Raw genomic sequence first — 24,387 nt, 5'->3', positions numbered from 1 at the left:
AGCTGCAGCAGCTCCAGCGCTTCCCTGGGGTGTGCGGTACGGTGTCATTAGCGCTGGGACAGGACTCCAGAAACGCGGCTGGGCTGTGCCTGGATGCGAGGTGCGCATCCGTGTTCGGGAGCCATCAGCGAGGGGTCACGCTGGGCACAGGAGCTCCGGAGCCGCCCCGGCCCGGGAAGGTGCGCGGTGCCGCTCCCGCCGCAGGCACCGGCCGCGGGTGAGCGGCACGAACCGTGCTACGTGGCAGGGCAGGGGGCTGGAGAGCCCTGTGTGTTTCTTATCGCTTCGAATTATTCAGTGCTTCATTTCGCTGGAAAATATCTGTAAATGCCTGGCGCTAGCTAGGCTTGAAAGAGGACGCGGGGTTTGCTTTGGCGTTGTTGGCAGAGCCCTCTGTTTTGAAGTGATTATCGCTAAGTTTGTTACCCAGAAGAAGTTTATGTAACTGAGGAAGATCTAGGTGCAGAGACTCCCTTAGACCTTCATGAAATTTTGGAGGCAGGCTGGAGCTGGAGCTTGCAGCCAAAGGATTATTAGTTATTTACTTACCAAAGTGTGTAGTAGTTATATTTTGGACGTTTTTCCTCCCACTTTACACATTTCTTGTGTAAAAAGAAACCTGGCATGTTTCTTCTTATATTAGATTAAAAAATCCTGTAGGAAAGACCAAAATCCTTATCTTGTTTACATGATGTGTTTCTTGTCTCAGGACCATCTATAGTCAAGACGTCCATATGGGTACAAGAGATAAAAAGTAAGCTGAAAGATGGTCCCATGTTTACTCCTCACTGGATCAGAATTCAGTTCTCTTTTAAGAGATGTATAAATTTTCCATTATACCTGACTAAGCTGTAGTGGGAAATTTGTACAAACTTCTCAGCTTAACTGTTGGCCCAGAACATGTGTTAAGTATGGTTTAACAAAATTGGAAAGTACAGAATATAATAAAAAATAGAGTTTGACTTAAGGTATCTCCTTCTGCTTCCAACTTCGTGTAAAGAATAACGTTGAAATAATGTTACTAGCAAATTTTCTCCCTATAAAATGCCCATTTCTACCTCTTGGGTGTTCCAGAAGTTTAGGGATATTGTCTCCATGTGGTTGTTTTAATTGAGAGAAACATCATATTAATTCCTGTAGACCACTGCGACAGGCTTTTTTGTTGTTTAATGTGTTAGTGGTATAAACATATTTTTCAAAGTTTAATTAAAGCTTTCCATCACATTTACAGCAATCTTATAGTTTCATTGTAACATTCAGCAGTCTCCGATATGTCCATTTCATCTGTTTTATTTTTGCCTTATGTCTTCTGTTGGCAGTGTTTTATAACATTATTATATGAGAAATGCTTCTGCCTTTTTCAGCTAATGACTGATTGAACTTTGCATTGTTAATTGTTGCTAAGAAATATTAGGAAAACTCTTGGGTATTTTTTCTCCATGTATGGACTTACACAGAATTTGAGAATCTGTAAGTTGCACCTTTTAATTTCTCTTTTTTATAACCACTAGGCATATCTTTCAGAAGATAACCATATTGTAATATGACAAAACTGGTGTTTACTGCTGTTACAGAACAGAAAAAACGTCAGCATATGTGAGCAATAAAGCAGAAATACAAGTTTGTTACTGACAGAATATGTGCTGCTAAAATGTGTATATAGATGCTGTCATTTCAATTTTCAGAAGAAAATGCTGACTATTTAACTGCAGAAGAACAAGGCTTTGTCTTCCTGTAATTCTGAAGTGAAAGTTGTCATCAACAAGAAAAGTAAAACCTTTAAAAGATAGGCATTAGTGGTAGAATGCTGAAACAAACTTCTGGATTAGCTTCATTGGCTTTCCTGCTTCTTTTGCATCCCAAAGCATAAACTTAAATCGTCCCAGAAGGACAAGGTCCGCCAGTTTATGGCATTTACCCAGGCTGGTGAAAGGACTGCTATATACTGCTTAACACAGAATGAATGGAAACTAGAAGTGGCAACAGACAACTACTTCCAGAATCCAGACTTGTACTACAAAGAATCCATGAAAAATTCAGTAGACAAGAAGAAATTAGAACAATTATATAATCGATATAAAGGTAAGGTTTCGTTCTCTGGTGAGTTTTTGGTTGGTCAGCTTGGGGGTTTTTTGTTGTTGTGGATTTTGTTTTGTTTTTCTGTAAATTATGTTGTGTGACAACTTTTTCTGCTTTGCCCTCTACCATTTTTGAGGAGTTTTAAGTAAAGCTTGCTTGCTTTTGCTCCTCACTCTGTGTTTATAGTAATAAGAGTGAAAAAAGGTGTTAAACGCTCTTAATGATCTGTACACAACTTCTGTGGAGATTTCTGTAGACTTTAAAGGAGGAAATTAAACTTCCAGTGAGGAAAAAGTGCCAGCTGTCAATATTGTAGCAAAGTTTATTATGCAATTTACATGATTTTTTTGCCAGTAGCTGCTCTTAAGTGTGTATGATGGTCTTTTCCATGGCAAAATAATACATATTGTTCTTATGCTAATATTTGGGGGAATTAGTTCTGTTCAGAGACAGTAATATTTCTATACATTAAAAGCAAAAATGTTTCAGATCATCAAAAATGTTACAGCTAGGAGTGTGACAAAACAGTCAAATAAGAACTCAAAAACTAGGTACTACGGCCTTTTTTAATTCCTTCATGCTGGCGTATTACAGCAAAAGTGATGTGCTTTTTCAGAGAGATTTGGAGGGAAAACCACAGGAAAGTGGATTAAAGGCAGAGTGGTTTCTTTTCCAAGTTTCACTTTATGTCATTGTTAAAAAGAACAACAAAAAAAAAGGCATTTAAATATAATAAAGTATGTGATCCAGGTGACAGTGCTTGCAGAGCTGGGGCCGTCTGACATGAGTGTGCATTGTTTGTGTTGGAGCAGTGCAGGCTGGAATCATTGCTAGCTCCTGTTCAAATCCATACATCTCATGTTTGAAAACATGAACTCTTAACCACTACCCAGCTATGATTTTATGTACTTTTCTAATTGAAATATATGGCATGTTTTGTGTACGCTTCATCTTTTTATGTTACTGTTCCACCATTTTTGTTCTTCTTTGCATAATCTGTTCTATTTTAAGTGCAGACATTCTTTAATACTTCATTATTGTGTGGTAATAAATTATGTAGGGACAAAGAGGCAGCAATGCTATAGCATTTCTTTGTGAAAACAAAAACCCAGAGACAAAACTCAGAGAACCATGTTTTGGTTTATATATGCCTATGTGAACATTTTTATATATATAGCATATGCATATATCTGAATCTTTTGTTTGCTCCTTGAATGTCAGTCTTGGAGATTGCTGGGTCAAAAATATATATTCAAATTTATAAGTGTTGTTAAGACTATCTGAAATGGAAGAAGATTATCACAAATGTTATTTGTTATTTATAAATTTCTAGCAGTGGCAAACTGCACCGTCTGACTTGGGTGGAAGCAAGTCTAGCCAGGTTATGTCAGTGTTTTAGTTAGCAGCACACCTTTGCAGTTCTGGCACTAAAAACTGAAGATGTAAACATTAAAAATTTTCACAAGATTTGACAGAAGATGATAAAAGTTTTAGTTAAGCACCTTACCTTAATTCATATCAGGCTTAAACCTGAGTCACTGGCCCCTGAACAGTAAGGGATTCCTTTGTTCTACAAGGCCTATAGAATAGTGCACTATACTTGAAATCTGAAATGTCTTTTTCTGTGCTGTTTTTTCTTTGTTTTCCTACCTGTTTACTGAGGAACTCTGTCAAAACAACCATTGCATTTTTGTTACTAGTTGTCTGGATGATGTGAAATATGATAGGGATGAAAAGTCCTTGTTGAAATCCACCAGAATTTTTCCACTGATTTCAAGATAGTGCACATCTTGCCTTCAGTTCTTCAATTACTCCCCAAATACAAAGAAATATGTTTTACGTGTCTTAGAAGTAGTTGAATAGATATATTTACTTGTTATTTGGGATCAAAGGTCTGTGAATTATTATACCATGGGTGTTATTCTTGGTTTAATAGATGTGAGTCTGTTTGCCAAATTAACTTCCTCTCAGGAATTTGCAATTTCTTTCACTGTAGTATTGGCTGGAAAAGTAAAAGAGATCTTAGCTTAATAATTAAAATAAAATTCACAAGGGTTTATCTAGGCTTGATTTTTTTTTTTAAATCAAGTTCTTGGATCAGGACTTAAAAATGGCATGGTTGAAAATGGTAGCCATTTTTAGTAGTATTAGAAGTTAGTATTAAGTCTATTCAAGAGACACTTCTTTTACATAGCCCAACTTATGATATTGAAATGTCTTCCTCTCAAAAGCTGGGAAAGACAGTTTTGTGGTTTGTAAAGTCTCAAGCTTTGCAAACTAGAGGTTTGGGTTTATTTTCTTTTGTTTTCAATTGGTTTTTTCTTCTCCAGTTATCTAAGTTAATGTGCAGGGGTTTTTTTGTTTGGGGGCTTTTTTGAGAGAGAATTTTGTTACAGAATTATTATAAGGCATCTACCAACCTTCAGAAAGGTACTACTGGGGAAATACTGTGTTTCACTTGTACTAAATTATATTAATTAGCTTAAGACTCTCTTATGCTAAGGCATTGTTTGAACAATGTTTTGGTGATTTCCCTGACTTTTAATTAAACTCCCAAAACGTTTGGATGTGGTCTTTAAGTAAATGTAGTGGATACCCATATGTCACTATCAGGAAAAAAAAAAATCAAGGGTCTAATGTGGTAGGTGTGTTTTTGTTGGACTTGATTTTGGGTTGGTTTGGGGTTTTTTTTAAGCTTAATCCACACTGACTAATATAAATATGTTGTACATTTTGATGTGTTTATCACCCTTACTGTTTCTAAATGTAGGCAGCATCTTCTGAGTTAACTCAAATCTTTTATAGGGGATTGTGGAGGGAAAACAAAATTATTTAGTTGATGTCAGCATGTAAGTTCAGGAAAAGCTGCAAACCAATTTCTCTGTAAGTTTACAGAATGCTTAATCTATTTACTGGTTCTCTTTTAAAAATATCTAGACTTAAAGTGAAAACATTTGTGAAGGTTATGAAAAAATGTATACCTGTATTATGCAGCACATCAGAGCTGTCAGATGCTTATTTGTTAATATGTTTTATAAATAATTATAGTTCTCATATTTGTATTTTGAATTGCAGACCCACAAGATGAAAATAAAATTGGCATTGATGGGATTCAGCAGTTCTGTGATGATTTAAGCCTGGACCCAGCCAGTATCAGTGTTCTGGTTGTGGCATGGAAATTCAGGGCAGCCACACAGTGTGAATTCAGTAAAAAGGAATTTATTGATGGCATGACAGAGTTGGGGTAAGTATCCATTTCTGTGTAGTTTGTAATGTAAGGCCTGAACTATGTTTCTGTTCAAAACATTTTCAGTTAAATTCTGTGAAGCTTTAAAAAGCTGTTGGGGCTAGTGCCAAGCTTAACAGGTGCAAAATGCCTGTAGTGTCTTGTCTTCCCTAAATTGATGCTTTACTGCAAAGCCATAATGACCACAGCATGGGGGAAGCAAAACAATTTCTACCTGTACAGCAAGGGAGTCAGATGATTCATGTATCTTTTTATGTAGTACATAGTAAGCATATGCATATTTGTGTTAAGGATTTGAGTTGGACCTCCTGCTGTTAAAAATTGAAATTCACTGGAGGTGTATGAAAGGTAAAAAAAGTCAGTGTTGATGCAGAAAAGAAATAGGAAAACAGAAAAGAGCCTTTAATTCTTTCCCTTGCCACCAACAAATGGACCCATCTTTCTTTTTGTCCATTTTACCGCCTATACTTTCCTCTCTTTCATACTAGATACTTCATTTGTACAAAATATCTGTGAGGAATTGAAATAAAAATGAGGATACTGGTAGTAGAAACCATTGGTCCAACTGTGATGTAACTGATAAAAAATTCCTTTCTGGGTTATGGAGCTGTTCTGGATAATAGACTTTGAATGTTGTCTCTGCTTACCAATAAAGTCAAGCATAATATAAAATAATATTTTGTGTATAACTTTTCATTGAAAAAGGAGCAGCATTTCTAATATTTAGAGATGTCAAATGACTCTTTTCAACAGATTGCATTAAATGGGTGGATAAGTACAGTTTATTACTTATTCCTCTTTTTTGTAGATAAACAATTTCATGTGATCTTAGAATGGCACCTTCATCAATACATTTCTAAGACAAACTTATAGGAAATGCAGTGGTTGTTTCTTGAGCAGAGATTGTAGCAGTCTGATGTTACTGACCTCATCAGTTATTGATTTCTTTTTAAGCTTTCTTTTCTAGGAAATTGTGATGAAATAACTTCTGATACTATCTGAAGTTCACTGCTTTATTTTTTCCCACTGGGTAGCTTTGGGTAGAAAGGACAAGAATAATTATGATTTTCTAACCATGGACAGAAATTAAGTGCTCATGCTATTATATTAAAGGTTGCCAGCATTTTATTTTTTTTTCATAGAAGTGATTAAAAAGCTTTTGCTAAACCACCTGTTCTTGGAGCAGCCGCTGTTCTTAGGAGCATAATATGGCTGTGCTTGCTTGCCACAGAACTTAACTGAGAATTTGGAATGATTTTGTTATGTACTAGGAGGCACAGTGTCTGTGGTTTTTAGCAATGAAGACAAGTGAGCAGTCAAATGGGAAGACATTCTCTGAGGCTTAGATCACATAGCATCTGTAGGATGCATATGAGTAGGTATATTTATTGTCTAGATCAAGTCCCTAGAAGAAGCTCCCAAACTGAGCTTCTCAGTTGAAGATTGTTGGCAGAATTCTTTCTTTTCTCTGCCAGGTACTGCTGGAGACCAGAGAAGTACTTATTTTTATCTGTACCATGCAAGACAGTCAAGACCGTGTGTGTTACGGATGTTGTTATAGTTACCCATCCTTTAACAGAATTTTTCTTGAATCTTTAGAATAAATACAAACATTTAACTATGGGGAACTTTCAAATACACAGTGTTAGTTGTGATACTGCTTCTTTTGAAACCCATTTGCTTCACTTTGAGTTTCTAGGTACAATTCAAGATACTGGTATTGTCCTTGTGAACCTTGAATATTCATTTGATGCCTTGTTGTGGCAGAAACACTTTCCCTTTTAAAAGTGTGACTTCTCAGCTCAGGTGTTTTCACTGAAAATGCTTTGGTGGTGTTATTCAGGGATGTGTTTCTCTTAGAATTTCAGTAACTTGATTCTGTCTTAGCTTACCTGTGCCAGGCTGTTCAATAGTTTGCCAGCCTTCAGGCTATCATTAAAGACTTATTTTGTTCCTCAGTTTTATTCTCAATTGTTTTATGATAGGGAGAGAATGACTGCAAATAATACTTCATGTAGTTGGAAAGTCCTCAAATGTTAAGATGAACTGTAAAAAATGTAGTGTGAAGCTCTTTATTCAGGAGAGTAGGGAATAAGCATTGTCTGTCTAGATTAAAGCAAAACCACACACTTGTGTTACAGCATCTGTCTCAGGGGAAGGAATAACAGAGTTCAGTGAGGGTTGGGTGTTCTTTAAGAACAGAATAGCATCTGTTCAGAAATTCATCAAGAGGTAGAAAAGAACTTAAACCACTGAATCCTGCTTGCATTGTGTACCTAATGGATGCCTCTATACAATGTTCCACTTAAAATTCTTTAGTAAAGGCACATGAGCATTATGTTTTTCAGAATGCTATCCACAAAGATAATTACTTTTATCTTAACCACTGTTTTGTTTTGCTCTTAAACTAAACAGTAAGAATGGGGGGGGAAAGTACGAAGAAATTTTAAATGTATGCAAATAATGTAATCTCTTTTGAACAGGTGTGACACCACAGAAAAGCTAAAAGCTCTTTTGCCAAGGCTGGAACAAGAGCTAAAGGATCCAGCAAAGTTCAAAGATTTTTATCAGTTTACTTTTAACTTTGCTAAAAATCCTGGACAAAAAGGTCTAGGTAAGTAGAAAAAAGAGAAAATGTCTGCAGTCAGTGAAGTCTTCCAACTGTTTCCAGTACTACAATATTCTCATTGGCAATTGTATAGTAAACTCTTTATTGATTTCTTTTACTGACTTCTCTTTCCCATCTTCTTTCATTTAATCTCTTACTCACATCCCATTGGTGCAGATAATTTAATGGGGTTCTCTGCCAGTATTGACATTCTCACCTCTTGTCAAATGAAGTTCCTGCAGTTCTTCAAGACCTGTCAAATTTTATTTCTTTTAAATACTGAGCTATTGAGCTCTGTGTGTTAAGAACTACTGAAACAAGATGTTCATATCAGCTGAGGAAGAGGGAGAAAATTGGGCAAAAGTTACTGTTCTTAAAATCTTTAGTTTTAGCTCAGTTTTTATGTAAAGTTTAGAAAAAGAGTATTATGGACTTATTTTAAAACTAGTGAGTAAACATAGGCATAGTTTATATAGCATTAAACTATTATTCTTCATAAAGTTTGAGCTTTATCCCAATCCATGCCTTGTATTGCTGGAGTAAAACTGATACATCATTTAAATTCCGTTTGTTTCTTCAAATCAAAAATATCTAGTTTGTGAATCGATGAAAAAACCAGTAAGGTGAAGCCCACTCTTTTCAAATTTATGTCCACTTCCAGAAGATCCTGTATAGGAAGGAATTAATGTTTTGTATGTAGAATAGCACTGTATCATCATCCCTGTTCTTTGTGCTGTGGGTGAGAGGAAGTGGTTTGTTGGTTTTTTTAGGGTTTTGGGGTTTTTTCTTTTTTTTTAGCATAGTCACTTTAAATCTGTGTCTAAGTTACTTGGAAAGTTGATAAATGTTTTTCTCAAGAACTGTTAGGAGAGCAGAGTATCAATTTAGACCTCAACCAGGTGTGTCTGTTCCACATTCTTGACTTTGAATAATCTCTCTTGTCTTTCCTGGTGTCTTTTTTTTTTTTTAACTATGGACAGCCTTTAGCCAGTTTGTATTTTTCTTCATTTTTTTTCAGCACTTCCATTTTTCATTTCATCTGTCACTCTCTCATGGCTCGTGTGCCACTTTTGCTGACAGGAAAATGAAGAAGTTTTGTAGTGGCTCTGTGAGGTTGGTTAGGATTCTATCCCTTAGCTAGGTCTTCATTAACAAAGCTTAGTACTTCCAAATTGCAGGAAAGGTAAGTCAGTTACAGCTGAAGTTGGAATTTATGGGATACCTAAAGAAGTATTACAGATAGCTTCCTGTTTTAATTGGGTCATTCCAACATGACATTCATGAACTTCTATTTCAAAAGCTTTTCACCTAAGCCTGTATGAATAGTGGATCAGGAGAGGCAGCACAATCCAGATTTGGAACCGAATGTACTGTTTATTTGACATGAGGAGGAAACTGACTTGTTTTCCAGTACTTCTTTTTATTCTGTATTGGGGGTCCTTTCATTTAGAAGTCTGTCTTCTCTGTTGTGTAAGAAAGATGTTTTATTGCCAGAAAGTTTCAAAGTTCCTTTTTGCACTAAGAGTTGATCTATTAGCAGGAGAAAGTAAGTGCAAAAACTGAAGTAAAACTTAAACTGTGGAATTAGTTGGTGGGTACTGTTGCCGATTCCAGTTTTCAGAAATTTTAGTAATTTCAATAATATGTAGAGTCTCTTCATTTCTACTACTTAGTTCTTACAAGGCAGTATATTGGTGGCACCTTTCATCAGACTTTTTCTGGTTTTGCTAAGATGATTCTAGATAGTAAAGAAATATAAGCAGATGCCACTTTCCTTACTTCAGTAGAGATACACCACATTTCTTGGATCGCCATAGGTTGAGTAGAGAGAGACTATTGAGCAAACATACAGACTGATGAGACATTTTTGAGTGATTGAGGCCAGTGATAGCTCACCCAAATAAAAATTAGCACTGTATAGTTTGGAGCTGGAATTTTTACAGGGATTATCCATAATAGTGGAGCTAAGAGGTGAAGGAAAAAAGTAAATTTACAGGTAGGTGTTTGTAATAGCCACAGAAGGAAGCAGTATGTTGTAACCAAGGAAGAAAATCCCACCAGTTATTTTACTGGGGTGCTTGTATGAGCTGAGAGTTGTAGTTGCTTCAGCTACATGTAATGCAGGTTTAGGTTGGTTTTTCTTTTTTTATTTCACATCCTCTTCTCTGTATACATTTACATATTTTCTCCTGGAATGAGAAACTGTCCATCTCTCCTCCCTGTCTCCAGGGCTGTTTGGTATTTGTGTCCAATGACTGTGCCATATTGTCAAGGAGATGTGGAAATTTTTATCAGCCATGTACAAAGTCTGTTTCTGTCCTACTCAGTTTGGAGCCTTTACTTTGATTATGTCCAGATAGTTAAACAGAATGAATAATTATATTTGTTACCATCTGAGCTGGTAGAAATCTGTGCCTAGCTCTGTCTAGGTCATCTTACAGTGATCACCTCTCCTTCTTCCCCACATGCACATAGATGATAGTCAGTCAGTATAGGATGCTGCTTAGCTCCTGCCCAAGCTGCTTGCCTTAAAGTCTTACTGGTGAATTGTAACTTGGAGGAGACTGAGGTGTCTGTAAGTTTATGTCAAATAAAGGATATACATGAATAGTTTGAGTTAATGCAGTGGAAATAATCTAGAAATTATTTCCTAAATTTCAGTTGCAGACTATTTTAATGTGATTTTCCTAGGGTCTGAAGTAGTCAGTGCTTTTTCTTATTAGGCTGGGAGCTTAAATCACCAAGTCTGGTAATTGTGCTCATTGGTTAGGGGACTGATCTATAGGCTACAAGAATATTGTTTGATTCTTGGATATACATGTGACTTATAAATGTGCCTATTTGAAAACTAACAGAGTTTGACATAGTGCCAGTGACAAATAAGAAATTCATATTCTTAGCAGATTGCTAATAGAAACCTCTTGCAAAAGAAGATGTAATTAAACTCCTTCTGTTGGGTCCTTCAGGCTAAGTGATAGGGCATCTTTTTTTTTTTAAAGAAATAACTCTTGAGACTAGAGCTTACCAGAAACTTGTCTGTGATAGGCAGACTGACTTACACTATTATTTTTAATGGTTTTTTTCTTGTTTATTATCTTAGCATATTGAAACCATAAGAAATGAGTGGAATATCGTTAAAATGTTCAAGCAGCAATGCCTTGGTTATGAGTCATGTTCACTGCTCCATCATTTCAGATGACTTTTTTTAAAATCTGTATCTGATGTTTTAAGAAGTGATAGGCAGCAGTTATTACTTTATTTATTGTCCCTTCTCCTCTGAAAAACACCAGGAAGTAGTGATTTATGGGTTCCTTTTTAATATGCTAGGTGGTCTTTAAATTTAGAAGGTAGAGAAATACTTACATAGTATAGTCCCTTATGTTAGACAGGGTCAGCATCTACTAAAACCAATTCTTGCACACGCTTTTCTAGCCAAATGCTCTGTGGTATGCTACAATATATGCTAAATTGCCTTTTCAGTTTCAATAGGTATTAATAAGATTTGGAGTTTGATTTGTACTGGTCCTCTGGCTGAACAAGTTTGAGAGCCATTGCCTTCACAAAATATAATCTTAACTTTTTGATGGCAGGTTTCATACATCTTTGTCCATGTTTGCTTAAACCTATTGTTAGATGTTTTCTTTTTCTAGCCTGTAAATTAAATCTCTGTTTCTGAACTTTCCAGTTTAACACTTTAACCAGCCAAAGTAAATATACAGAATATACATTTTGTTAGAGTGAGTAACGACTTCTTACATAGTGATTATGTATGTGCCTTCATTTAGTCTCTGGACTGAGTAAAACCAACTACCCTGATAAATTTTATCTCCTAGCTCTGTCATACTGGAATTTTGTCTTCCAACTCTCATTTCCTTTGCAATCAAATTGATCTAATTTTCTCTTGTCATGTAGTACCCAAACAAGCCTGATAACCTTCCATGTGTCTTAAGTATTTTGCTTCTTGTTTTGCATCCTTTTGAGTTTGCTGAAGTTTGATACTGTCTGCAGTTTGCAGTCTGTTTTACTGTTGGGTTTCTGCAGCACTGCAATGTACCCAGTCTGACCTTTCTCATTTGATATTTCTGCAGTTGATTACTCTCATTAGCACTATGACTTTGCACTTCCCTTTAATGAAATCTTTCTTACTTACTTCCACATGATTTTCCAATTTGTCCAAATAATTTTGAATCCTAATCCTGTCTTCTGTTGTGTTAGACTTTTTTCAGGTTTTGTCTGAGTTGCAAATTTAACAGAAGTTTTCTTTGTTGTATCATCTGAGTTACTTAAGTATTGGGCAGTGTTAGATGCAGGACTGACCTGCTTGGATGAGTAACTTTCTCCCAGTTTGGCAGGGAATGCCTGAGGTTCTTCCAGAACTTCTTTGACCACTGTGAAGTTTCAGACATAGTAGGAGTTTGAGATTGCTTCAGTGTACTGAGGTGAATTTCACCATATCTGGCTTCACTTTGGGCAGCAGTGCTTGAAGACAGAATTTCTAAAAGTTTTTTTTTTCTGAAATAACTGTCGGTTCTCATTGGATCTTTTTTGCTTGGAGCGTAGCTTGGAAAAAATCTCCTGAGTGTCCCAGACTTTCTGGAGTTATCAGCAGGACACAGTATCTTTTATCACACCAGCTGCCATTTGTAAGATGAGGAGTGGGAAGGCACAGAAGCTCTTCTTAGAAGTTTTTTGGGTGATAGAAGAATTCTGATGATACCTGACACAGCTGTCTTCATAATTCAGAGGGGATCTTGCTCCAGGAAAGTGGTCTTGGAGAGTAGGAGTGTGTGTGTAGTTCTGTGTTTTTATCTATTTTTGGACTAGCCTGTCTTCCCTTGCTTTTTAATTTCTTCTTCTCCACTTCCTCTCAAAACCAATGCAAGAAATTCTGCCATTATGTAATTAGATGGGAAGAAATCCTCTCCAATAAACTAAGTTACATCTGTTCTGTCATGCCCTAAAATAGACACAGAATTCAGTACACCGATACTCATTCCTAGAAATAGGACTGCCTTTTATAGGAGTCTCTCTTCCACAGCTCATGTGGTGACAGTAGGGAATTTTTATTTCTCCTTGTATCTGCGGGACTTCCGTGGTCGCTGTGGTCTCATCCAACTCGAATGTTTGCATTGACTTTTGTTAGCTCAGTATTGCCAGGTGGAATGCTCCAGCCTGGGCTCCTGCTGTTTAAAGAAGTGACAGTAGTAGCAGTGCCCCAGGGTGATATCTTGTGTAAGGAGTGAGAGGCAGGAGGCAAAAGCTCAGTGCATAGGATCTGCCATGATGATCTTGAAGTAGAAAATGATGTTCTGATGAATGTTACTAAGCACCCAACTGTCAAGTGTCTTTCAAATACATCTGAATATATTTGATCATTATCCAAGAAGACAATGAATGCTTATAACTGTTAAAACTGTGATGCTGTAAGTGGTGGACAGAATTAAGGGAAAAAAGCCAGCCAAGTTTCAGCACAGCAGTGCCATCTCAAGGGCTGCATGTTGGACCTGGAGTACATAATATTTAGATATATTAAACTTGATTTGCATTTTGTCTTTTTATTCTGAAGGTGCAGTTTATCAAGTTATCTGGTTTGCCAGGAGACTTTAAAAATAAATATTATGGATAACTGTGATTCTGTCTTTAATCTGCTTTCTTATGTTCTTACTACTGTATATAGTGCAATAAACCTTAACTTTTGTGTAGTGTAGATTTGAAGAGGTTTATCTTGCATTCTGTTCCCAAGGTTCAGCTTTCCTACTGCAGTCTGAGTGAAATTTTGTATCCTAGCTCTTGGTGGTAAGTGTATTAAAGAATAGGATTATAGGTCTTTTGTCATGTCTGCAGAACAGTTCAGATTTCCAAGGGCACTTTCTAAACAAGGCCTTAGCTCTATCTCTTTTTTTTTTGTTGTTGTTGTTTGCTTTTTGAGCCTGATACTTGCTTTGATTCTCTTACTGGGTCTCCCTTTGAGCCCCAAAAAGACATGCTCAGGAGTTCGTTAAGAGTTTGTTTCAGCCCCAGGGAGGAGCTTAATGCATTCTTTCATGGTCTTCACCTTCCAACATGGAAACAAAAATCCGATTGGGTCCTTCATCACTTCTTTGTGATCCCTTCGTCTGCTTGCTGGCTCAAAAGGTTGTGCTTCCTTCTCTCTGCCAGTTTCCTGGGATCAAGCAAGAGATGAAAGATGAGGAGGGCATTCAGACTTGAATCAGATATTACCTCAAGACCAGAAGAATGACTATCTTTGCATCCAGTATGTGGACTTCAAGGAGGTTTCCTCTCCTATAAGCAGATGAGTATAATGTACTCTTTTTAATTGAAGCAACATCAGCTGGGCTTTTATCATAGCAGGATCTCAAGATTCTTTGAAGAGATCTTTAGACATTAGGGAAGGGTATTTTTTCTTTCTGTTCTGTTTTCTTTTTTCACTCTTGCCCTCCCTCCAAGCTAGTTCTCAAAATGTCCTCCCCTTTCAATGAAGAATTAGATTGGTAGGCAATTTATAGGAGTGAGTGCATGGAAGAAGTTGATTGAGGGCTATAAATAAATTTTATATTTATTTTGTAAGAGGTCTGTAAATGCTGTATTTTAGGTGTTCCAGTGACCTCGGTTTGGGTGTATGGTTCTTGCTTTATTTTTGTTCACATTTTCCATTTTGCAAATGCCAGCAGTTTAAGGAAAACTTAGTATAGAAGAGATGCTTTGATCAGTAAAAGTGTGGCCAGTTCTACTAATGCCTCATTTATTTATTTGCTCATGTTTGGGCCTTGTTTGGGAAATGAATATCCAGTCAACTTTAAGTCTTCTGTTGTTGTTTATCTGAATGGTACATGGTGAGATTTGCAGAGGCAAAAGGATTTTTGAACTGGCTACAGTCAGGTTGATTAGGCTGCACTCAAACTGGTGTTCTGACAATCATCTCCTAAGTGTAACTTGCATTCCAAAGCAGTTCATCTGTTTTAGTGCTTAAGGTGATAAACAGATAAACATGAAAGGTTCTGCATGGAATCAGGCTGCCTCAGCCTGGCAGATGCTGAGACAGAGCCAATGAGCACAGCCAGACCCTGCTGGGCTCCTGCAGGGCTCCTCTGAAATCCCTGTGCTGAGCTTTGCCATTCCTCCTGTCCACCACAGGCGCTTGAGCCTGACACTGCGTTGTCTGTCCCCTAGCGCAGGGCACTGGGAAGCTCCTTGCCGATGTCTTTGCAGGGATGAGTGGATCCAGCTCAGCTAGATCCCGAGTTTAGCCATGATCTGTACTTGTATCACCCCCCTTAACTTGTTCTTTCCCCTTCTGCCTGTCTTCTGTGGGGGAGCTTCCAGTTGCAACTACAGCCTATTTTGCTCTAAGCCTTTGGCAATTCAATTAAGTGTTTTTAGGTTTAATCCTCATGGTGTATTCTTGTTTTTTGCTGATTAGGAAAGAAGAAACTAATTATTGTGTCTGTGTTCTTAGCAATTTGGAGGCCAAAGAAGACTCTTAAAAATCATTCAGAAATGAAGAAACAAGGAATTTATTAACTCACTGAATCTTGCAAGTATTCACTTGATGCTTATTGGTCAGGCAGGTATAATAGTCCTGTTGTTGGGACAGATTGACACCAGCTTTCATTGTTCTTACCTGTGCATCAGTTCCAACACAGTGCTGAAAAGCTGTATTAGTAATTCAGGTGAATTAGTGATAATATTCTATCCATTTCAAACATGAGTGCACAAACAGGTCTTGTTGGTAGGGCAGACTGAGAGCTTGTAAGCTCTGTTTGGCAGAGGATGACAAGTGAGTGCTGCAGTCCCAGAGGGCGGTTTTGGCACAGCAGGTGTAAATCAGCTGCGTTTCATGTTCCTCAGAAATCCTGCTCTCCAGCCAATTCCTTGCAATCTCTTATTTCTCTTTTTGTTTTCACACTTCCTTAATTTCCAGTGTGCAATAACTTCATTGCCCTGGTCCAAAATCGTAGCATGAGGAACTTAATTTGATTCTTATTTTTTTCATGCAGCAATCTAATAATTTTTTTCCTTTCTCAACAAGATTTGGTCAAATCTTAAAAGTAGACACAGGCTGTATTTCTCCTTCTGCATTAATTGTGCTGTTATCGCTATCCTGTTCAATCAGGATAGAAAAGGCTAAGGTTTTTTTAAAAGCCAGTTTAGAATGAGGTTTTAATGTTTGAGGATAGATCATGCTGCATGCAAAATACTATTTCTGATTGAGAAAAGCTGATAGTTTAAGGGTCTGCATGACATACAACTCTCACTAGATATTGATGCTAAAAATATTTTTGGATGGAAAGGAAAGCTCAAACCATATAATGTGCAGTATATGATGTGGGTTTTTTTATTATGTTCTTCAACCTTTTAGCAATTTCATGCTTTGGATATGAAAGTGGATGTTAGCAATGAAGTCTCTCTTAAGCTGATCCTTGTCTAGGTGTTTTCAGAGATCCATGCATCTTCTGTTTTTAAGGTTACATTATTGGTCTATAATGTGGATAGCATGTATTTTGGTATTAAAAACCCAGCATATTTTATAGTTGTAGTTTGATTCTTATTGTAATGATGCCTTCATATCTATACAGCATTGAAAGAGGTATTCATAAGACTGCCTGAGGAATTTTTGCCTTGCAAAAGCATGTTCCTGTGGGAATGCAGAACCCTAATGGCATAAGGGCTTTTCTCTTTTTTCAGTATCTATCAGTGCAGCCCTAATTGTAGCAGATCCACAGCAGTACTGTTTATTGATACTACTGTCAGCATGATAATGTAGACTTTGAACTCTCTAACTAGGTCTTCCATTTAAAGCAGAAAAAGCCTCTTTTTCTGTTCTCCAATGCCAGATTTTTCAACCTAGGTAGGGAGTTGTCTTCAAACAGAAGTGTAGGCATATCCCCCGAGATTGTGGCAAACCTGAAGGCCTAATTTGCTCATGTACTTACAGGCTGCATAAAGTGGCACCACTCCCAAAAGTTATAGTCCCATCTAGTCCTTGTGTTCAAATAACACTTGTGTTAGTTGATGGCTTTGTGGGATTACACTGAACCAGATGAGAAAGATGGACTTTTTCCCCCCGCTTTAGCAAATTTACTGAAATGAGAACTTTCCTCCATGTACCTACTGGGAAGAGCAGCTCCAGTGTGGACCTGTTTGATCCACTACAGAGCAGCATTTTCAGTGGGATATGCATTTTTCATATGTTATAGCAAATCACTTCTGTATCTTTGTGCAGGAGAATTCATTGGCAGACACATGTACACAGTGTCCCTAGAATGTCAGCTTAAGGCATTATTTCACATGCATTGTGTTAAACACAATTTTGCAATAATCACCTTAACATAGTACTGACTTTGACAAAAACCAAGGGAGTGTTCTCTCTTCTCTCCCTTTAACTTCTTCTTTTGGGGTATCTTTAATCATCTTTTTTTCCCTACCTGTACTTTCTTCCTTTTTCCAAGGAATATTTCCATCCAAAGTATAAACTTTTCAACTATTAAGGTGTTATTTCTTCAAAGTGCATTTTGCTTAAAGTTGTCACATGATAGATTTGCAAGGTTTGCTTGGAGAGCTTGAGTCTTCATAAAGAAGCATGAGTGAGTGGGATCAAAGCCAGTTACTTCACAGTGGAGTTTAGAAATGATTAGGTTTCTCCTTTTTCATTCTTTTTGCTTTTAATTTGGGATAACAGATAAGAATAATTAATCTGCATATCTAAGTAGCAGGTAATGCTATTAATTACTCTCTTTCTCATATATTTTGTGAAAAACGAGAGAAAGTGGTGGCATAGACAGGAGGAGCTGAAGGAAGTTTATTAGAGCATAATTCAACTTCTGTACTGAAGAGCGCTGACCATAGTAGGACAAACACTGGCAGCACTGTCCCTGTGTCCATAGGTAGAGGCATATTGCATTTCTCTGCATCTTCACTGCTGCACTTCATCCAGGGCCCAGCCCTGTCTGAAACAGGGACTCTAGGGGCATGGCTGTGTTAAAATCTGGAACATCTCTTTCAGACATGAAGCTTGATTTCAGGTGACAGTGTCCTTTGGTTTGTAGTGTGATACATACAATTTCAAAAACCATTCTTCTTGTAGGTGCAGGCTGAGCTTCTGTTTTATGTGCTATCACAGTACTTTCTCTCAGGCTTCATGTTCTGTTTACACTTTGTTGATACTGAAATCACAAGCTGAAATATTTCTGTGGTTTCAGAAAGCCTGTGCCTTATTTTATAGTTGCCCAGTAGTGATCATGTACTTAGTACAAGCACCAAAGCCATTAGGTATTGTGAGCTGAGGATGAAAACAGACCTTCAAGGAAACATCCTTTCTACCCTTAAGCTGCATGTAATGTTGCTTTTGCCTTTCTCCTGAAACATTGGGCAGTGCTGCATCTTCCTGGAACCCTGCTTTCAGATCACTTGTCACGATGCAGATTTCTTGGACTTGTATTTTCAGTACTGGGTGTAGGTGTTTGTCCACTGAATGATGCCAGAATTATTGCTGTAAGGGATAATACCACAGATAAATGACTCTTTTTGTCCCCTCGGGTCCCTAAATTCCCTTTAAAGTCAAGCGAGTACAAAATGTGATAAATCAAGAGGCGTTGACATCTGTGGATTTAAATGTTTATTTCTATCAATATTTGCTATGTTTGTGCATGTGTGTATATTTTTCTTTTTTGTTTTGCAGAGAGATTTATCATTAAGTGTTCTGTTTCTGTAGATAGAAAGTAGCTTTAATCTGGCATTGGTGGATGGCGACAAACATATTTTAGTTTTATTGACCTTGATGTTCAATACAAAATCTATACTGTTACTGTTTTTCTTCTACCTTTTGGGTCAGGGAGAGTAGAAAACAATTCCTTATATTTTTTTAATGATTTTTGAAAGAATGTTATTTATTTGTATTATAATATACTAGGTGAAGCATTAATAGTTTAACCAGAAGGAGGTTATTGCTTATAATGTACTGCAGTATTTGTGTTGCTTTATCTTTTGCAGATCTCGAAATGGCAATTGCGTACTGGAATTTAGTCTTGTCAGGAAGGTTTAAATTTCTAGATCTTTGGAATAAATTTTTGTTGGTAAGTATGTACTTCATTCCTTACTGCCTATCTTATTCCACAGTAGTCTGGCTTTTGTTAGCTGTGTGCTTCCAATAACAAAAAGATGGGATATCTCTATACTTCCTTCCAACTTTTTCCTTTTTGAAAACTGATATAAAATACTTTCAATTCAAGCCAAATTAAATCTTCTCTTTATGGCTTTCTAATTTAGAAGAATGCAAAAAGATGCAGCGAAGTGATAGAGTGTTCTGCTTGCTTATTCCTGTATCCTCCTACTTAGGGAAGTTTCTGCATGAAAGGGAGCCATGACTGTAGATGGATCTGGTACTGCTGATTCTCAAGACAGCTGTGATTATTGTCAACTATGTATTTTACCATGCTCTGTCTTTTTTAGTACTAATGCATAAACTCGGTCTTTTTAAATCAGTCATACCAGAATTTAACATTAAGAGACTTTCCATTTTCCACAAAATTTTTTGCCTGAGTAATTAGGTTGATTAATTTTTTAGCTAATAGTAGTGAACTGATCTTGACAGTTTCCTTATTACCAGTGCAATTCTGCGGGCAGTGAAGATGCATGAATTAAACCTTAGAAATTCAAAAATATTCTTGTAAAAGACCGATTCACTCATCCATATTTCTACATTTGCCATGTCTATATAATTACAAAAAATGAAGTTTCATAATATATAATTTATTTTGATTTTCTTCATTTTATCTTTTGATCTGTAGTTTAGGAGAAATCAAAAGTGTTTCTGCATTTTTGTCCCCCAGTGCTTAATAGGGAAGGTGTACACTTTTTGAAATATTTTTCTGTAGTTTTTTTCTAATTTTTTTGGTATTCTATTTATTTGAATCATTGAATAATGTACCAATTTCATCAAGAGGGCTTCTGAAACCATTTCATGTTTTAACTGTCTCAGTACACTGTAAGACATCCAAATTCAGATCTGTAGATGCAACTGAAGAAAAATCTGCAAGTTTATGACCTGGTATTAAAGTGTGTTACTTTAGAAGAAATACTTAACCTGAACGTTTAGTTGAGAAGAAATACGTAAATTAAAAGATTTCAACCTGAGAAAGAAGCAAGCAGGAAGTCTTTCAGATGAATTTATTTTTGTTATTGTTTTTTTTTTTAAGATAAAGAAGGTGAAGAAATGTTTGAAATAGGTGTATTTCTATATATGTCAATGTAAAATACTGCTATAGAATTTGAAAGTAGTTTGGACTGAACAGTACTGTTATTCCTCTGTACAGGAACATCATAAAAGATCAATTCCAAAAGATACTTGGAATCTTTTGTTAGATTTTGGAAATATGATTGCAGATGATATGTCCAACTATGATGAAGAAGGTAAGCAGTACCTGAATATCTTCAAAATTGGTACAGCAGAACTGAAATACTGCTATAAATAAACAAGAGAACATATTGTTACCTCGTGTCCTAATTTGTTTACCCTTAAGGTTTCAGCTGCCAATACTGTGTCATACTTTCTGCCAAAATGGTAGTGATAAGAAGGTTAACTGGTTTAATTAATTTGAAAGTGGGTAAAGATACAGTCACACCATTATAGAGCACGTTATTTGAATGTGTTTTGCTATAGACCTCTGAGTGAAGCAACGTTTTGTACAAAATTTTTGTTACCCTAAATGCAGTTTACCCTGTTACTAATTCTGTTTTGGAATGCGTGCAGAAATAAGTCCTAAGATATGAATGGCTATAATAAGAATGTCATGGTTTTGCTATCAGCTAATGTTTATATTTGTAGTGTGGAGTTCTGCATTTTAAATACGTTTTGGTTGTCTTAAGAACTGTTGCTGAAAGAAGAGATTCAAATGTAGAATTTATTAGTTAGGTGGTTTTTTTTCAAGTATTTTATTATTTTGTGCCTATTAAAGCTAAAGACAAGGCCAGAAATGTCAAAATGAGTTTCTAATCCTTTGTATTTGTAGACTACACCAGTTTGCTGCTGGTAATGGTTGGCTAATTTCTCAATTGCTTGATTTCTCTGTAGGAGCATGGCCTGTTCTAATAGATGATTTTGTGGAATATGCACGACCAGTAGTCACAGGAGGAAAACATAAAACTTCCTAACCCCAGATTTGTTGATCTGGACTAAGTGAACTGCAGTGGGTAATGAAGATTTGTTAGCTGATAACTGCACGTTGGTGCTGGTTTCAGTGGTCATGATGACATTCTGCAGACAAAACTGCAATTCCTCCTTCCTGCCTAAGGAAAATGATGGTGGATGTGTCGACACTTCAAGAACAAACTCAGAAGATCCAAGCTGTTTGTAGGCTATTGGCTTCAGTTATTGTACTGGTTGTATCATATAGGATGTAGATTTTGCATGATTTTATACTTTGGAGAAGTTTAACTAGAGGCCATTTTATTGAAGTTTTGACAGCACAGCATGCCATTCAGTTCATAATCCAAAGTGAACACCAGCAGTTACATAAATAAAAATGTATTATATTGTACTTATATTAAAAGCAGTATTTGTGGTATATAAATTAAATCCATAAATAAAACTTATGCAGTATGTTGTATTTTTATAAAAGTTAGTTCTGTGGATCTGTCTTAATACAGAATTGTAAAAAAAACCCCAACCAAATGAACGTATGCTTTTTTTGTTTTTAACTTATTGCCAAAATGTTAAATTTGTATTTTCACATCCTAGATGTATACAGTGATTACATCCAGCCTTTTGCTCTCTCCCAGTGAATTTGACTTCCTCATTTTTCTTCTTGAAGTGCTTGGACATGTAATAATAGCATTGCTGAGGACAGGCTGCTGCTCTATGCTGTGTTACAACTCCAGCTTTTTTTAGTAACCATTTTAAAGCAGACATTAAACAACCAAAGATGCTTTTATAATTCATGTTTAGTTATGATAATTCAGTTAGTCTCTAATTATCTGTTTTATTTATTTTTAATAGTGAACTGGTGGAATATGTATTTTATTTGTAGCTTGAAACATATCATAAATTCTAGCTAAATGCAACATAGTTGTAAATTCATTTCCTGGCACTTCTCAGAGAAAATAGATGTGAGTAAGCCCAAAGACTTAACTACTTGACTTCCATGGTGGAGAAATAGTTAGACAGATAAGGAGACTTTAAATTAATGATTACAAGTGTTCATGCCTATGAATGTGTTGTGCATTCAATTATATTTAAGGGGATTAAAAAGCAAATGAATGCAGTTTGTGATCTCAAGGCTGGTGAAATTGGACTACTTTTCACCAAATCTGAATTTGTTCCATCACTTGTTTCTCCCCTTTTGCCAGCCACTGATTATGAAGTGCACAGTGGTGTCAGTCTTCTGTTTCTCATCAGTGTCTTCTGATGTCTGAGCACAAAAAGGTTTTACCAGAAACTATTCAGCGTGTCTTCACACAGGGCTCTTGCAAATGCTACCTCATCAAAATGAGTTTGTCAACTGTACAAGTCTGTTAAAATGAAGAGTTGCTAGAGAGTATGTACAGTTATGATCAATATATTTTCTGTATTTAAGGCTGAATAGATGCAAGAATTTTGGAGAAAATAGTGCATTAAGTTGTATAAATTATATCTGTTTGGATCGTTGAAGTGTTGCATGACAGCAGACTCTTTTCTTTTATAGTTACCAGGGTATAAAAGCTTACAATATTCTCTTAAACTCTAATATTTAGAGTTTCATACAAGCATTATGTCAACACAATGTGCAAGGACAAGTGTATATTCTGTGTACAGAGACTGCCTTTGTTCTTCCACTTGCTACAATTTCAGTTGTGCATGGCATTTAAAAAGCAAGATGAGGGAAAATTGGAACAAATTAGTGATTTTTCTCTTAGTAGGAGCCTAGTAAGCAAGTTACAAATGCCCTGTGAGTGATTTGCTATGAATATTTGTCTTTTTGTGAATGTCAGCCTGGCCAAACAGCCACCAGGTGTCAGCGTCTGAGCCCGCTGCTGCCTGAAGCTCCTGTGCAGAGTTACCCACTGAGGCTCTGCCAAATTGCTGCTTTATGACTGCATCCTTTTCGAAGGGCATTTGTGTAAATCCAAGTATTCTACAGAAGTCAGCAGAGAGCTAGAAGCAGTTATACTCTTTTTACTGCTTTTGATTTATCTATGCCTCCTCTCCAAAAGAAGCCATTTCTATATCTGTCCCACAGGCTTTGCAGAATGCGTAACATCGTACAGCATCAGGTGCATTTACCTAGCCAGAAGCAATGGAATGCTTGTTACTCACACAACTGCCATTTAAAATACATAGATAAAATATGACAGACCAGAAGTAGCTTAATCTGTTCGTATGTGATGTAAATGAAGTTTCATAGCACTAGAGCTTGTGAAACATTTGCTCATGATGAGAGCTCCATCAAATCATTCTGATGAACCTTCTACCTTTTAGAATAAATAGAGCATAAAAAATGCATGTGGGTTGAGGGTTTTTTTCTTGTTAATCAGAGCAAGAAGGAAGGGATGCTTAGCCCAGGATTCAGTGTGTGTGTGCGTGTATATATATACACCCACACACTTAGTCTTAAATCTCATTCCTGGGGGAATCCTTCATGGGTGACAGTGGAACACTGGGCAAAATACTCCAGAGATAGTAGTTGATCCTTGTGAGCCAGGCTTTGAGGCTTGCTATGCTTTTTCTTTTCTTCTTCCTGGTCCTTTACCCATTTTAAACCACATGTGATTTTTACATTCCTGTATGAAGTAACACCTTCACACTTGAACAGTCATAAAAAATGCAAATAAACTGCTTTCACCTTACAAGTTTCTTACATATTTTAATCGTTTGCTGTTGTCCGCAGTTTCACTTTACAGGGTACTCTGACTTCCATTTTAAGTAAGCTGATACAGTGGTAACACCTAGGCTGCTCCATTTATAATCCTAAATGGTACAGATGTCTTCAAGTTGTTCAGTGCATACAGTATTACTTCACAGATATGCTGCATGTATTTTTAAACTTGGTGCCAAGTTGTTTGGTTTGAAACTGAGCCATAGGATTTGTACTTGCCAATTCTAAATTTAAACGTAATTTATCATGTGTGTCATGCCAAGGAGAGCAAACCTGCCGGCATCTGCTCATTCAATGCACCTGGGAGATTTGCTGCTGAGTAAGCTGTACATGTGTGTGTATTTTTTGGCACTGGAAAAAGGAATAAATGGACTGTCAAAGGATTGAAGTCAGTATGGTTCTTGTCACTTTTCTGCTTTGGAAGTCTTGGTCTAGTGGGAGTTTTTTGTTGTTGTTTTCTGGTTCATTTATTAGGTTCTTGTGTTACTACTCCACCAGTCAGAAGGGGGTAAGGATGTAACTCATTAATTTTTAAATGGCCTTTATAAATATTTGGTTTGGTCATCTGTGTCACCTCACCATTAAGCTTTTAAGATGCTTGA

General features: G+C 36.7%; 1 protein-coding gene across 2 annotated transcripts; it reads left to right on the top strand.

Moving 5' to 3' along the window:
- The first annotated feature begins 592 nt into the window (after positions 1-592).
- Positions 593-24,173, top strand: DCUN1D2 (defective in cullin neddylation 1 domain containing 2). Of its 2 annotated transcripts, XR_004081641.1 has the most exons (7): positions 593-2,082; positions 5,155-5,323; positions 7,810-7,940; positions 14,094-14,190; positions 18,927-19,009; positions 20,249-20,345; positions 21,007-24,173. XR_004081641.1 is itself a non-coding variant. In XM_005419971.3 (6 exons), exons 1-6 carry the CDS (start codon positions 1,908-1,910, stop codon positions 21,084-21,086), a joined length of 735 nt encoding a protein of 244 aa, XP_005420028.1. In that variant the 5' UTR covers positions 593-1,907; the 3' UTR covers positions 21,087-24,173. The 2 variants fall into 2 exon arrangements, 1 of the variants encoding a protein (XP_005420028.1); XM_005419971.3 differs by lacking the exon at positions 14,094-14,190.
- Positions 24,174-24,387: the final 214 nt, after the last annotated feature.

This window comes from Geospiza fortis, unplaced genomic scaffold (genome assembly GCF_000277835.1).
Source record: "Geospiza fortis unplaced genomic scaffold, GeoFor_1.0 scaffold192, whole genome shotgun sequence".
Classification (NCBI taxonomy): domain Eukaryota; kingdom Metazoa; phylum Chordata; class Aves; order Passeriformes; family Thraupidae; genus Geospiza; species Geospiza fortis.
Note: the sequence above shows the minus strand (reverse complement) of the source record. Positions and strands in the feature narration are given on the sequence as shown.

Bases quoted from the DNA above. Each gene is read 5' to 3' on its own strand.
- DCUN1D2 (XM_005419971.3), top strand. From the start codon at position 1,908: ATGGCATTTACCCAGGCTGGTGAAAGGACTGCTATATACTGCTTAACA. The intron at 5,324-7,809 runs GTAAGTATCCAT...TCTTTTGAACAG, and splicing joins GATGGCATGACAGAGTTGGG to GTGTGACACCACAGAAAAGC. The intron at 20,346-21,006 runs GTAAGCAGTACC...ATTTCTCTGTAG, and splicing joins GTCCAACTATGATGAAGAAG to GAGCATGGCCTGTTCTAATA.